This window comes from Battus philenor, unplaced genomic scaffold, assembly GCF_028537555.1.
Source record: "Battus philenor isolate CCGP_79_NKW_IND1 unplaced genomic scaffold, ilBatPhil1.0.hap1 SCAF_7, whole genome shotgun sequence".
Taxonomy (NCBI): domain Eukaryota; kingdom Metazoa; phylum Arthropoda; class Insecta; order Lepidoptera; family Papilionidae; genus Battus; species Battus philenor.
In genome coordinates this window covers 1,571,596-1,588,489 of record NW_027181737.1, presented here as the reverse complement: position 1 = coordinate 1,588,489, position 16,894 = coordinate 1,571,596, and the positions used below count along the sequence as shown (strand labels likewise).

Here is a 16,894-nt window from a genome sequence, read left to right as displayed (position 1 = left end):
GGGGTGGAGACCACGGAAGGGCGAAGGTAGCGCAGGACGTCCACCAGCAAAATGTACAGTCATCGGCAGAAGCTGGATCCAGGCCGCTTCCAACGGGTCTAATTTAAATTTCTTATCGAGGTTTATTTACAGCTGTGGATGTTCTACGGCTTTGATGATAGTTGTATAACTTTAAAAAAATTCGGAGAATCAAAGAAGAAGGAAGAATTTAAGGATCATATTTCTCAGAAGGCTTTTCTATTTTAACAGCCTCCGTTTATGGGGACTTCTACACTTGGAATAAGGGGTTGATTTACAGAGGATAAATAAATTTTTCAGGTTAAGTTTTTTAATTTATTTTCTCCTTTCATTCTTACATTTTCTTCTTCTATTCTTCATCTTTTAATAGTAGCTTAGACTCATTTCGTAAAATATATATATAAACAGTCATCATTATTAAAATATCAGTAATAAGGCTTTCATAACTGGACATAGGCCTCTGTCAAAGACTTTTAAAAGAAACGATTGAAAGCGGCTCGAAGATATATATAGAGAGAAGAATGTCCTAGGTATAGTACGCCTAAAATGTAGAAAATCGGCTTCGAGTGCTGGTCTGGCGTGGAAATCAGGGAGGAGACAATACCCTCCCTGATAGGCGACAAGGAAACAAGAAAAGAATTCCTCGCTTGTTGTAAGGAAATAGTCAAAAATGCTATACAGAAAAATAAAAATTCAAATGTGCAACAAGAAACGTGATAAAATGTGATAAAAGGAAAAAACTCAAATGTGATATATTGTATTATAGGTAATTAGTAAATAATGTAAAATAAAAATGCAAAATAAAACAATGTAATAAGAAATGAGGAATAAAAGTTGAACAGAGCAAAAGAGAAAGATAGAAGAACTGTAGTATGAAAGAGAGATAATAGACTGAAAGAGAATGTAGTATGAAAGAAGAGTAAGAAAATAAAAAATGATGTGAAAAAATAAATTGCAAAAAAAAGTCCCTGTCCCACAATAAATAGGGGTACGAGAGGCCCCCAATAGCGGGGGTCATTAAAAAAAATGTAGAAAATATTCAAATAAAATACATTTATTTGACATTGACGAGAATGTGTTGATTGTTGTTGTTGTTACTGTGTCAGTTTGCTCACCGACAAGTGTGACGTAGGGCGCTGTGACCGCGTTGAAGTGATGAGGAGAGCAGGCGTCGTCAGGCCGCGCCGCCGCCGAGCCGCGCTGTAGCTCAGCTACGTGCGTGTCGCGCCGGTACAGCACCACGCACACGTACCGAGACACGCTATCACACGCACGAACATACATTAGTTACACAATATACACGAAGACAGATCTGTGTTGAAACACAACAGTATAGGAACACAAAAATAAGAAATATAAAGGTATTGAAACGGAAATGTAACACAACAAAATCAGACATGACAGTTCCAAAAAACAAAAAGCAGAACAAATAAGATTTAAAATATAAGCATCGGAACATAACAGTATCTAAACACAAAAATATCGAAATATAGTTGTCAAAACATATCAGTGTTTATATAAAACACTGTATAATAAAACACAAACGTGTCATAACACAACAGTGTCAGAACGCAAAGGTGTCAAAACACAACAGTGTCAGAACGCAAAGGTGTCAAAACACAACAGTGTCAGAACGCAAAGGTGTCAAAACACAACAGTGTCAGAACGCAAAGGTGTCAAAACACAACAGTATCAAAACACAACAGTATCAAAACACAAAAGTGTCAAAGCACAACAGTGTCAAAACAATTTAAGGACAAGAGCAGATTCAAAACAGAGTTAAAACAACAATATTCGAATGCAACAGTGTCAAAATGTAAGTATTAAAAAACAACAACGCCGAAGCAACATTATCAAGATATCACGATATGACTCATCACGATATCTCGGGAACCATAAGGCTTAGACACTTGAAATTTAGTGACAAAATTTATTTTGTTGAGTATAGAACAGCTAAGAAAGGATTTTACAAAAATCCTCTCGCAAGGAAGGTTGAGAAGGTGTTCATTAAAAAGATATTTACTATTAAACTAATGCTCTTATCGGTATAAAACTTGACGACAATTTTTGTTGTTATGTAAAAAATTAAGAAAATGTTTATGAAATTACACTGTCAAAAAGGTTACGAAGTGAGCGGAGGGCTGTTAGTCAGATATATAACATTTTCGACGTTAAATGCGATAATTTTTACGTAGTTTTGCTCCCAGGGAGCTGATTAACTTACCAGTGGTGTTGCCAATGTGCGACCAGGGCCACAGAGTTCCCGCTGGGCGAACTGGCCTTCACGTTGACGCAGTAGACCTTCACGTCGGCGCCGGTCTGGTTGGTGATTCGGAGCGAGGCGTTGCGCGCGTGGAACGTGTAGTTGGTGCCGAAGTCGAGCGTGTGCCACGTGTGCGAGAACGTCATCCACGCGGGGAACTGGCAGCTGAACCGCACTGATACTGCCGTGCACGGCCAGACAGATCCGTTAATACATAAATATAGCTTCGCGATTAGTAAATGATAGTAATTAAAAGTGACTATAGGCCGTTTGCGTTAACAATGCAAGGTTTGAAAATATTCCTCAATTATTGTGAACATGTCTTTTTAATTTAAATTGAGAACAAAAATTATTTACCAATTAAATCGTCTCGTGGCTAGATCGGCGGACATTCTTAACATGAAGAGACTTTAGTATGGTGACAACTCAGGGTTTTACAAATAGAAATCCGGTGCAATATATAGTTATATATTTTTTTTTTTTATTTAAGACCTCCGTTTTAGGGACCTGTAGTTTCCCCTGCCTTGTGTGGGGCAAGGACGTTATAAATGCGGGTAAAACGAGTTTTACAATTTTTATTCTATATTCTCTTTCGTCTTTTAAGTTGCCTTCTATTCATTTCTTTTACGCTTCATTTTATCTGTCATACTTCTTGCATTTCTTTCCTTACTTCATCTGCATTTCCAGATTACAATTTTTTTTACACAAATTATCACAGATTATTTTTTTATAACAGACTCTTTATATTACTTTTGTTTGTATCATTTAGAAAATTTAAGTCTTTTTAACACTACACTTCAGTAGTTCAATCAATCAGGATACTTCATTGACATAGGTGTCTTTATAATTTATACGTACATCTATATGTACATCTTATATTTCTGTATTCTTCATGGAGAGATATGTAATTAACTTGCACAAGAAACGGTGGTAGCCTATAACGTATATGAACATTTTGAACTTAAAGCCTTGTATATAAAACTGTGATCAAAAAGTAAGGTAATTTGGTAATAAAATGTAAATTATTCATTTATTTTTCCAAATCAATTTCAACACCTTCAAAGTAATCCCCGTACGATAAAACACACTTTTGTCAACACTTTTTCCAGTCTTCGAAAAAGTCAGAATAGTCTTTTTCTGATATAGCCTCCACGACCTTCTTTGATTCGGTTTTTATCTCCTCAATTTCTGTCAAAACGGTGTTCCCGCATTGGTGTTTTTTTGTCGTATAACCAGAAGTTGCACGGCGCCGAATAAAGTGAATACGTTGGTTTCGGAACGACATTAGTTGAATTTTTGAAGCTTTTTTTCCAAGATAATTGTGCGATTTTGTCACCAATCAAAATTCGACGTGTTTAGGACACAAAACTTCCTTCAATATGATTTGGTCTGAGCCAAATGATAGTCCAACTTTTGAAAAATCAGACTGTCTTTCCAACCTAGTAAAAAATACTTGCGCAGGAGTTTTAAATGACAATTTCAACTTACTTTTTGATTACAGTATACATAGTTAACATCTGATGTGATTATAGTCAAGTGTTATCAAAATCTCGAAAGTATTACATGACAGATGAAGCTTACCTCTTTTGAGGGCCATGGTCCGGGAGCCTTCCGTGGCGCTGAACAGCCCATTGCATGTGGCATCCCCAGACTGTGCCACTCGATACTCCACACCTCCAGGCAAGTTCTGGCTCTCCTTCATCGCTATGCTGGAACCTGGAAACGAGAGGTGGGACTTCTAAAGATTTCATGGGTTTATCGCGCGTGTTCTGGGGGCTGACGGTCCTCGTAGCAGGGACTAGTAAGGCCTTTTCCTTTGACAACAGTTTGTATGTGTGTGAAAATTAATTTAAATGAGTTCTTCACAGACCTAATATTGCAATAGATTATAAAAATGATTCGCTGTTATACAAAGAAGGGGACTTTCGACGCATTCTAATTTTCATAATTATTTTGAATGCATGTATTCAAAATGTTTAATTTTTAAGAAGTTACCGGCATATTCTTCTTGGGGAAATATTTTCCAGAATTAATAAACCTCTTTGAGTAATTGTTACGTATTACCATGTAAGGAGGAATTTAATAAGAAGGTGAATAAAAACTCAACCTTCCAGGCTCAAGGAGCATGGGAAGAGGAAAAAACTTGCGTAATTATGGGTTCAAGTATGAGCAGCCGTATCTAGTGTAAACGTCGGTTTATTGACACTAGAATGTTCTCAAGGTTGTGTGTTGTAGATACGAGAGATTTTGTACTAGAAAATAAAGACTGATCACAACACTGATCATCAGTTGAACAATCTTTTCTTCTCATATTTGAAGACATTTAAAACAGTATAGAAAATTAACTTGTAGGCAGGCAGCGAACTTTCATATGATCTTTAATTATCTCAAATTGACCTGGAAAGGATATATCATTTTTTGTGTCCTTATTGCAAGGAGACAGCCCCCTTAAAAAGGAAGGATATCAGCACTTAGCCTGTCTAATTGGAAATTGTCTAGAATTTTTAAATTTCTTGTGTAAACACTGGACATACGATGTACGGCGTTCAAGCCTAGAAGTGGACTGTCACCTCGATATAAACCAACTCACCTATGCCGTTAGTTTTCTCGTATACGAAGCACCGATACCGGTCTTCGTTGCTGGTGGCGTGGTTGTGGTGCAGCTTGCCCACCAGGAACCGCAGGCTGCCTTCCTTCCACGTCGCCAGGCACTCTAATTCCTCAACTGTGGAGATAACGGTTAAGGATGTAAGCTAATCACCATAAATATTTCTGCCATAGGTTGTTCAAAGCTGGACATAGGTCTACTTATATTCAGCATCTTCCGACAATCTTAACAACTTAAAACTTATTGTTGGAAGTCCTACACTGGACTTGTGAAGCCCACAGTGGAGATTTAAGAGTCATAAGTTATTATAATGATGAATGAACGAAATATGTAAAATTATGGTACCTTAAAAAAGACGTCGCCAATATAAAAGATTGGACATGATTAACTAAAGGCCTATATAGGATAATTGCTTATAGATATGTAACGAAATAATGACAGTTGTCAAAATTCTTTCGCTTATCTGTCAATCCATCGGTCTGCGCATGCGCAAAAACTAAGGACGCGCGGCGTATGATTTGTAGGCGGTTGTCAAAACCGCGTCTCACGCCGAAAAATATTATGAAATATAATAATGGCGAACGGCGTCAAGTGACACATGCGGTGTTGTTTGTGAATTTGTATTAAATCTTTAGTGCTTGATGGAATATTGAATTAAAGACTATATTATATTTATTTTGAATCAATGTATACTATGTACAAATGAGTGATGAAAGTTTTATATAAAAATTATTTCATTCGCATTACAAATATTTTATTACGGCGTTGGTGTGTCTGAAGTTGTAGGCGGATGACTTTTAAATAAACTGTCTATCTTTCATCCAAGCTTTTTAATTTTGTGCTCCAGCTCGTTGGATGTTGTCTCTAACATTGCTTACCTAACCTGTTAAACTCCACCACAGATATAAAAGGAAGTTTGGTCACAAAGCAAACAGACAACCTTGTTAATTTCTTCGGATGATGTTAAATACAGGCCACTTCAGAGCTGTATTATTTTTAAATTTTAGGGGGGGAGGGGGCTACGTCCAGCGCTGGACGTTGTGTGGCTAAAATAATGGAATTAGGGTTCTTTATTTCACTGTTGTAAGATAGTTTCTCTGAACCACCAAAGCTTAACCTCTTCGTTGCTTCGCAGTTATTTTTACCAATTCAGATTTTTGCGTTATAGTTACATTTTAAATTAATTGATTTTATTTGAGTTAATAATATTTCAAATTTATTACGATTTTATTTTAATATACACAAAACGATTCGATCTTTCATCTCCTAACTACACGTTATTGTAGATCATAACTTTGATGTTTTTCAGGACAATTTGTTCAATAAATTATAACACGATTCAGTTGACGTTCTGCGCTCATTAGTGAAGGATTTGGTGATTCGGTATGCGGAGCTGGAGGTACAGTGCATTGCCAAGTTCTAAGAATAGGGGCAGTTGGAGACGCTCCACCGCCGGCAGCGACAGACGTGCAAATAAAAGTTTTATGTAGAGACGCCGCCGTAAAGGGGTCGCCCGTTTGAACGTTACGAGCCAACTATTGTCTTCGTAATGAAAAACTCGGGGTTTGTTTTGCGAGCATTCTACTTGGTATCTTTGAGATAAAAACGTATCTCTTAACAGAGGGTAGTTGTAAAGAATTTTTTTATTCTCTTAAATAATTACAAAACTTGTTTAGTTATTAAAATTTAATTCACAATAAATAAAAGTGTCTGAAAGCCAGTGTTGACTTCGGCACAAAAACGTGATCTATGGCACACGAGGCTATGTTCATGCCATGAAATCAAGTCAGAAATAAGGAGACCTATAGATGAACGAAAGTAAATTGGTGTGCCAATCCGCTAGGCTATGTCATTAATTGAAATGATAATTGGTAGCTACATAGCAGAACAAATTGTCGCTGGCGCCATAATGTTCCAGAGTGGAGCGTAAGACATCCAGAAGTTCATAAGGTGGACAGATGATGCCAAAAGCAGGAAGCAGGTCGCTTTTAACTGTTCCTATTGGAAATTTAGGGGGAAGGCAGTGGACGTTCTGTGGTGATGACGATGATAATGAATATTATGAAAGCCTTCATTCACAATTATCTTTTTAACCTGATATTTTTGTGATAGATTGTTACTGTTAGTTATAGTGACTCGTTGTGATAGAAGTTGATGATAGAACCTGAGTCTAGGTTTACAAAACCCAACTCGAGATTGAGATCCTAAGTTACTGGGCGACGGTGTATGTATTAACGGAGGTGTCAACTTAGATGCCGGTCTCGCCTCGGCGCGAGACGCGTTGTCTACTGCGAGGAGCCGGTCACGCGCCGGCGCGAGATGGTAACTAATCAAGTTATATGAGCCAGTATAATGCCGGCATCGCAGGAAGTAACATGCTAACGTTGCTGCATTAATGAACGTTATACTGGAACTACTTGGTTTTTAGTTATCTGTTATATTTTTTATTGCAACTGCATATGAGAAGGGGTCTGCCAATTGCTAAAAAATGCGAGAGCCGGAACTGATAGAATTTTTTACGCTGTGCCGATCTCGCGCCGGCGCGTGATAATTTTGTTTAGGTTTTTTTTTATTTCAAATACCTTTTAAGCAAAAATAATTATAAAAGAAATTTGGCTTCTCACTGACTCCTATGTTTAAGACACTGGCAGTGAAGGGGACTCCCCAAGAGGGAAGTTCGACTTGAAATGTTACTCAAAATGCGTATAGCATTCTAAGTTTCCGACTCGGTTTTGTCTTTAAAAATCTTTTGAACATACCATTCTTATGAAGGATGTCTGGTAGCAGATTTACGTTTTCAAACTTAAATGTAAAATATTATATTCGACAAATAATTTTAATAAAAGCATTGAATGATAGAATAGAATTGCGGATTTCATTTTAAAAAGAGTATGTCATCCAAATTTCTTACGTCAAGTTGCACGCTGATCATAACTGAGCCTCTGCGTCATACTCTGCAGTAAAGTTTGTTCAATTGATCTGATTTGTCTGTATTAGCGTAAAACGTAAAACTTAAAAGTTTCAATAGTATACCTACAGTTATTATGATAGTAATTTGAATGAAAGGTTATATGTGTAAAGGCTTTAAAAATGGAAGGAACGACGGCTTCAGTGACGAGGATATTTTTCCCGGACGTCACTTCAGGCTACCGCGTGCTCCGCAGTGTCGAGATGGATACGGTCTTGGCCCAGCTCTTCACGGGTCACGGGGGGTTCTCTGAGTACCTTCACAGGTTCAAGCTCAAGGAGGACCCCTCGTGCTTCTGTGAACCGGGCGTGGGCCAGACCGTGTTCCACCTTGTGGCCCACTGTCCGGCGTTCGGAAGACTGCGCGCAGATTCCGAATGCCGGATGGGCAAAAAGATAGAAGAGAGGAATATCTCGGCCATCATGCAAGACGAAGGGGAGAGAGTATGCTTCCTCAGCTACTGCAGGAGGGTGGTAATGAATGCAGTAGGTAAAAATAAATAATGTTGCAAAATAGAATGGTAGGGAAATCTAGAATGTAGTGGTTAAGGATGAATGTATGGTTAATGGAATAAAATGAAATGGGAAAATTGTAGAATGAAAGAAATAGTACGACAGATAAGGTGATATGAAAGAGAAGAATGATAATAATAATAATAATAAAAAAAGAAATGAATTAATTACTAGAAGTAAAAAGTCCCTGTCCCACACGAGATAGGGGAACAAGAGGTCACCAACAGCGGGGACCATAAAAAAAAGGCTTTAAAAGTGTGAATCTATACCTTATTTCCCTTCATTGAACCTATGGTACACCTTGTCCAAAATCAATGGTTTCATTAATAATAAATAATGAAGTTACAATATACAAGGATTACTGCATAATAAAAATTAATTATTGTTACATTTCAGAATAATTAGTACAGGGCGATTGGAAAAAAAGTTTTTACGCCTATAACCAATCAGCCTTTATAATCAAAAAAGCTTGGATCATCATTATATATGGCATTGTTTCCATAGCATGACATATGTCAAACATAACATACAATATATGAATGGTCAGTTAAATGACGATATGTTTCAATTAAATAATAGAAACAATTATCAATAGCACAATATAAACGCGGTCACCTCTCGTGTAGTGTGTCTCCTTAAACAGTCTATTTTAATCCTCGCGTTAACAATAGGTGCCGCCCGACCCGGCTATTTGTAGTTTTCCGAGATCGCCGCCTTTTGTTTTACTCTTATTTGTCAACGGTGTTGCCAGGCCACAATTGTCAATTAGCGTTAAATGAGTCGGGGAACATGGATCGGAGAAAGACTTATTTCCGCGCCAAGTTGAATTAAAAGATAAACAATATTGAGTAAATAGATTTTTATTTTACTGTGTACTACGCTACTTTGCTGCACTACAAACTAAAATAAATTTGAAGGAAAGTTAAACATTAAAAATATAAAAATAAAAAACCTACCAACTTAGAAACCTTCGTAAGCTCATGCACAACAACTTCGCTAAAGATCATCACGTGATCAAATGCATAGTTTACGATACTATAAAGGACATACAGACAAACATTTATTTTTATATATAGATTTAATTTAGATATGCAGTGTTTTTGTTTGAATGTGGCATTAATGATATAAAATTCCGATTTATACAGGGTGAATAGTTATAAGTGTAAAAGCTTTGAAAAGTGTGAATGTATAGCTCATTTGACGCCATTATTAATATATGATATATTATCCACCTAAAACAATGATTTCAGAAATAATAAATATCGTAATGATAATATTGTAAGCGTTTTTAAAATTCGAATTATAACATACTAAAATTATGTTTAATATCTGTCCATCGACTTTTTAATGTTAAAAGTTATTGACCAGTTAAGACAATAGAAAAAATAAAAAACAATAGAAAAAAAGAATTTGAAATTGTCTCTCAACAAGTGCATATGTGACTTTAACTCGACTGGTAACGTCTTGTATATAGGAATATAACCAGGAGGTTGTTTTGTTCTTATTGTACTAAAACAAAGAGGTCTATTTTTATTATGTACTAGTTCTGGGAGGTAAAGTTTTATAACAGTTAGAAGTTCAGGTGTACGGTATTCATTCATGTCAATTACATGACATGACATGACATAATGATAGGTTCTTCACTTTATTGGTTCACCTAGCGGACATACCACGTGTCTACCTTCCGGATACATCCTTAATGAAAAATAAATCATTTCATTTTGTAACTAACCTGTACTTTCTGAACCGTAGACATCAGGGCAGGCTTGGTAGTTGAGAAGAAGTCTCGAGTCCTCGGTGCAGCTCTCAATAGAAGACACGGGACTCTTGCAGTCGCCGTGACCCCTGCAATACAAGTGTTTATATGTCACTAGAGTCTATGGTGTTCCCCTAAACCAAACAGGTACTTCCGGCTATTACTTGTTTAAGGGGGATCTTATTGACATTGAGGAATATCAGTATCAGTTACCAGAGAGGATGGAGAAGGAGATAATCGCCTTAATAGTGAATAAACAGGATTGTCATCAAACCTTTTTAAAGTTCTACAAAAAGGTCATAGGAAAAATTACAGTTAAAGTTAAAGCTATTGTGTTAACCTATAAGTCATGTCGTGTTAATCAGAAATCTAGAGATTTGTCGTCTTACTATGCTCTTGATTGGCTCAGGATAAATACAGGTCAACCCTTCAGCGCGGCTTCACTGGAATAGGGCTAAGGTATTCCTTGCCTGTGGTAATGCGACTAAAAGGGCATCGGGTTCGTGAACGTTGAGATTGGGGGCCTTCATCCTCCACTCAATGTGAACCCGAGAAGAGCAGCAACGTGAAGTGGTTTCATTTTACTGCAGTACAGCGAGGATGATGAGGGAGGCATAGTTCTTCCGGGATGTGTCTTGGTACAGCTCTGAGGGGGAGATGCGAGTTCCGAAAGATCTCGGGAGGTCCATCCAAAGGTATCGAAGATTACCACTAAGGGAGGTTTTAGTGGTTAGGAATCCCACGTAACACTGTACTTTCCCCAAAGTCAGGGTATCTTGTGTCCATTCTGAAAATTTTCCTCCTGGTCCAAAAAAAGGGATAAATACAGGTATGAATAACTTATTAATTTTCGGTAAGCCCACCGACCGTAACCAAGATCGACGGGTCGACGAAAATAAACAGCCTTCTTTATTTCCGACGCGAAATTGCCCGCAGACGTGTCGCAGGTTGTAATTGCAAACGCGGACAATGTTAGGGTGACCATACATATTATCATGAGATGTAACTTTGAATAATTCCTCGGATATATTTAGTTCATCGCGTTGTTCTCGGGGCTGACGACCCGCGAAGCGAATATAATTCTCTCCCTACCTGTCCAATTTTTAAATGATCCTACGAATATTATATTGAAAGAAAATTATATCAATTTTTCTGACGCAATCTGGCAATGAATCAATATAAACCCACCTATGATTATCACCTACTATATAACTCTCGTAATTTTTGAAAGAGGTTACATGTCGTTTTAACCCTTACAGTGTCAACCGTCGATATACCGCCGCTACATGAATGTCCATAATATGCGCAGTCTATTTATAGATATTGAAGTGTACGGACGTGTCTTAGCACGCGCATGTATATTATAACCGTTTCATCGAGTTATTATCCATTTAAAATTATTTTAAAGTGAACATAATATTATTTTTTTAACTTTCAAAATATTGAGTAGTGTTGATGAAAACACTTGAAACGTTTCTCTTGATGATAATAGTGACAGTGAGTATGAAATTAAAATGTCTACAAATCGCAGAATGCGTATATATAGCGAAAGTAGCGAATCTTCTGAGAACTAATCACCTCTTTTGGATGAACTAGACACCGATACATTTGTGCAACTTCCTTCTGATATAGATTTTTCCAACGAAAAATCTAATACTTTTTTTCGAAATTGCCGCACCAAAACATTTACCGGCCGATATTGAAAAACCTATTGAACATTTTGATGTTTTTTACTACTCTACTCATCAACTTTTTTTTTTCAAAAATCTTTATGCAATTTATGTAATATATGCGAAAATTACCTCAGCACTAAAAGGGTTAAATTAGACAAAATGGAAATAACGGGGAGAGGCCTATGTCCAGTAGTGGAAATTTTACGTTTGAAATGATGAATTCATAGAGCACCGCTTATTCTCGAAAAAGTTGCTAAACCTTCTCTATCTGTATGTTAACGATAACTACAATGCCATTTACAACATTGACTATCTAAGGTACCTATTATAGGAACCGGAAAGTAATGTCGTTTCTATCGACTAATTTTACAGAAAAACCGAATGATTTAACCGCTCTGGCATTGAAAATGTATACACTAGATGGCAAAAGGTTGTTGATAACGAAGGTGAATATATTGTTGATTAGAAATAAAAACTTGTTAAAAATGTGGTTGTGTGAATTTAACTTAAGAAAGCGACATTACTTTCCGGTCCCCCTAATATTTAAGGAAACCAATTTTAAAGTCTTCTTTCTATACCTTAAAGCACTTTGGGCAGTTGTATAAGCTTTAACAACGTATAGGCTAAGACTGAATTGTATCTTGAACTGATAAAGTGTTTGGAACACTCAAAACATTGTTACGCTGTTAGTTGAATTTGCGGAGATTTTCTGAAACTGTGTTGTACTGAGTATTGCTGTGATATTCCTTCGATATATATTTAATCGATAAACACACGGTAACATTATTAGTGAAGCCATTTTACAAACAAAAAGTTATCGGCCTAGCACGGTCCGATAGAAAAAAAAAATGTTTCAAAGAGACATTGCGTAAGTGTCACTTTTTTGTTATTAAACTTTGATAATGTAATTGTGCCAAACACAGAGTCAAAAAAATCTAAAAACTAATCGGTGTAACATAACTCCTAAAGATGCCCTCCACGGGGCCGATTAGTGCCAAACACAGAGCGCCACTAATCGGTGTAACATAACTCTTGAAGATGCCCCGTGGAGGGGTGAAACACGTGTTGAGTGATTTGGCGGTGGCAGTTGTGTGATTCGCGTTGTTTGCCGCATACGCATTTATCAGCGGGCTGGCGGGTGGTGCATTTCATTGCATGACTACCACTGCATGTGCGGAAGTGGCTAAATATTGGTCCTTTTCTTACTTAGGATGGATTTCGCGAGGTAACGCCTGATTCCATTAAATTGTCTTGTAGTCCGGATAGTCCCCAACTTGTAATACCGCATGGTCACAGTAGTATATCACAGTCAAAAAACCGTACGAATCCGGACACGTGTCAACTGGATCGCGAGCCGTCGCCGCTCGATTGCTATGAGTTTTTAATTTGAACTGATGTAAATCGCACTGACAGCGGCTCGCATGATGGCCGCCGTGGATAAAAAGGTTTTAATGTTCAACTATCAGTCACGTCACACACACATTTTTAAACGGTTTTATTTAGTTCGACCCGTACGGAATTTATATAGATCAAAATTAGAAATTGAAATTCAAGCACCTTCCCGTGGTCAGATTGATCTAAAATTTGGTAATCACATTTAATTTAGATGACAATACAATATAATAAAATCAATAACATTATAAATCTAAGATGGCCGCCGATACAAAATGACGGATTACATATTTTTCCTTAACCCCTTTAATATGGGTATCAAATGAAAGAACTACACTAGTAAAACACGATGATTACGTCAAAATTTAAAATTCAAGATGGACGCCGTTCCAATATGGCGGACTAGGTACATATTTTTCCACAACCACCACAATATGGGTATCAAAAAACCGTTTAACTTAAAAGTTTTTTAAATGTATTTATTATTATCTGTACAAAAAAAAAATTAAAAAATGTTTATGGAGATGATAAAGTCCTTTTAAAGTTACAGCAAGACTGATTAAATAACTATCATAATTTATTAATACAGTAATACAGTCGATATAAAAAGCTAATGGATCTATTTTCTGTCACGGAATGTTACTTCGGTGATGTGTCCATCGACCGAATGTCTTAATATGTTCAGGACACGTTACGTATATATTTAACCAATAATTTTTGAAATGAAATGTTTTTTTATTATTTTATATCCCCTTTTTTTTGGGTCCTTTCATCCCCCCTTGTCAGTGTGGGGCAGGGACGTTACAACTCGCGTAAGTATATTTGTTATTAGTGTTTTATACTTTTATTTTATTTTTTCTCCTTTCATGCTTTACAATCTACGTATTCGTTCCCTTTATTCGGGCCCTCTCGTAAATTTCCGTCTTAGATTCGCAGGGACGATATTTTAAAAATTCTTCTGAATTTATTTCACTCCTTTCTCTCTTTCTCATCTTTCATTCTTTTTCATTCAATTACCATTCACATATCACCTCTATTCATTCACCATTTCCTTCTACAATTGTTATTAAATTATTTTATCTGTATTTTTTAACATTTCTGTTTAATTTTTTTTTATCTATCTATCTGTATCTTCAATTTCTATAGCTTATTTATATATCTCGTATTTTTCTTTACTTTTTCCGGCTAATGTTGCGTTTTGTTGTGTTTTATTGCTCTATCATCCCAGAAGTGAAATGTTTACACACGTTAGTTTACAAATAACTTGAAGTTATGTCCACAACTTGGATGTTTTTTTGAATGTTTACTTAGAGAGGGATAGACGGCTTTAGTGATTCTTCTGTCTCAGCTAATTTATTCTTGGATTAGCGCGTGTCGCTAGTGAGGTGCGGGTAACACTGTTTGTTCTAATTATAACTTCACAAGCTTCCGTAAACGACTTACAAGTTATACGATCACTTATTTCAAGTTATTAATTACGTTGTAGTTGTTGGTAAGTTAAATTTACGTTTGGATATTATTTATGAAGGCATCATCTGTTTGTTGGCCTTTCATAATATACCTATAGAGTTCGTTGACTATATTTTATCAGGAATGTGATATAAATACCAGAAGCAAAAGGATTAGGCAAATATTTCTTTAGTTAATGTTTAACAATATGATTACAGATAATAAACAGCTATCATGGCTAGATTTAAAAAGATGTCTTAGAACGTTTGTGTAGCAAGGATTGCAGAAGATAAGCACATCTTGAGAATGACGTTTTCGTATCCAGTCTACTTAAATGTTAACTAAATAAATGTGATCTTATATTATTTTAAACAAATAGTCCCGATGGGTTCATTTCGTCTGTTCTTTTCAGGTCTTAGATATTATATCTGAATAGTCGTCAGACACCTAGACATCAACAAGAGATGATACATCGTATGTTAAACTAAGAATTTGAATTTGGATATAAATTAGAAAGAGATAGATGAAGAACATCGCTGGTGCAAGCGATGGCCGCTGGAGCCGAAAAGTTTTCGAATTGCAACCATGAGTCGATAGACCCGGCGTGAAGATCTCCAGCTAGGTGGTACGATGACATAATTTAGGCAGCACAGAACCGGTCATCATGGAGATTTTTGGATGAAGTCTATGTTGCATTAGGCGTCAATCGCTCGTACAGAAGATGAAGAATGCTGAACAAAAGTAAAAAGTAGTAAAAAGTTTGAAATCCTACCGTATAATGTTTACTGTCCATTCGTATTGTAATTTGATTTGTTTTTAATAAAATTGTAGAAGCTCTCTGTAAATTCCATAAAATTATTAACAAGAAGAGAACAAAAGCACTTATGTTTACAAGATGGAAATGAAATCGCGTAATATGAAAAACATTACAGCATTACCGTGTTATAAGGATTACTTGTTTCACAACGCGTTATTTATAACGCTACGACATGATGCTTATTTAATTTTTTTTTAGGGATGCTATAGCTCGTATAATAAATGAAATATAGATACATAATATTTCTATCCCTTGGCGAAAAGCCTAAATGACTCGTGTAATATATATATATATATATATATATATATATATATATATATATATATATATATGCGTGTGTGTTTTATGCACTGATAATAATATAATAATTCTAAATGCTATATTTAAAGCTATATCTTAACGTGTGTAAGAATTATTGTACATTTATGTTGTTGATTGACTTTGACTACGAAATATTTTTAATGTTTTCTTCTGAAGGACACTGCACTAAATTTACACGCAATAATAATTTATTTGTACTTAAAAATTATAACTATTTCTCTAATATGTTTTTTTGTACCTAATAAGGATAATTATGATTAAAATTAAATGTATTTTTATCGTTAAAGGTCACATCACTATTTAATCGGGCGCGGTGTTGCCAGCCGCATCCGTTTCCAATGAATAAGACAGTGTGAGACAGTTTTATCGCGCGGTGTCGAACTGATGGTGACAGTTCACCGCACCGTTCGTTCCGACGACCAAATAGTCGATTAATTTTAACAACTTTTCGACATTATTTCTCCTGAACGTAGTATAAACACGGAGTGTTTTTGTTTAAGTTAATTTTTTTTGGTTATCTCACGTTACAAATGTAGTCGTTTATTTGTGTTAATTACTTTTAAAATATCTAATTAAATTATAGGATTGCGTATTATTGTTGGCGGTATGTTCATTATAAATTTAATTAGTTTAACTGCAATAAAGGTGCTTTTTATTTAAGTAATTACTCATATTCCGATTTCAATATACTTTTTTTTAAAATGGCGTCCATTTTAAAAGTATCTCTGTATATATGTATGTGTGTGTATTATTGTATATATGTACACTCAAAAATACATTCTCTTTTATATATCTCATCTCCATCTAAAGGTTGTCTGGTAGAGATCGCCACGAACGATAAGACCGCTTCTTGTGTATATGATATGTTTATTTTTTAGTTAGTATTTATGATGTACAAGGATGAGTAAATAAATAAAATAAACAAATGAACAACCAAAGCGAGGTCCACCTTTGATATCGATATTCCAGGATCGAAAACCACTTAAACCAAGTTTTTCCTGGTAGCACTGCATTAGGTCTATAAACGTCACAATTTATTGCGACTAGCGTTTCAATTTTTGCTTTTATGAAGTAAAATTTTTAAATATCGAATTTTTTTGTTAGATTAAAACATTTT

The 16,894-nt window shown here is 35.8% G+C and overlaps 1 protein-coding gene across 1 annotated transcript in view; it reads right to left on the bottom strand.

The window, feature by feature from the left end:
- LOC137931038 (uncharacterized) overlaps positions 1 to 16,894 on the bottom strand; it is a 282,114-nt gene that overhangs the window by 3,187 nt on the left and 262,033 nt on the right. The window contains exons 6-10 of the mRNA XM_068774431.1: positions 10,102 to 10,214; positions 4,872 to 5,006; positions 3,863 to 3,997; positions 2,243 to 2,462; positions 1,134 to 1,279 (exon numbers count right to left, since the gene is read on the bottom strand). Of these exons, the coding sequence (XP_068630532.1) occupies positions 1,134 to 1,279; positions 2,243 to 2,462; positions 3,863 to 3,997; positions 4,872 to 5,006; positions 10,102 to 10,214 (749 nt within the window). The remainder of the gene's footprint in view (positions 1 to 1,133; positions 1,280 to 2,242; positions 2,463 to 3,862; positions 3,998 to 4,871; positions 5,007 to 10,101; positions 10,215 to 16,894) is intronic.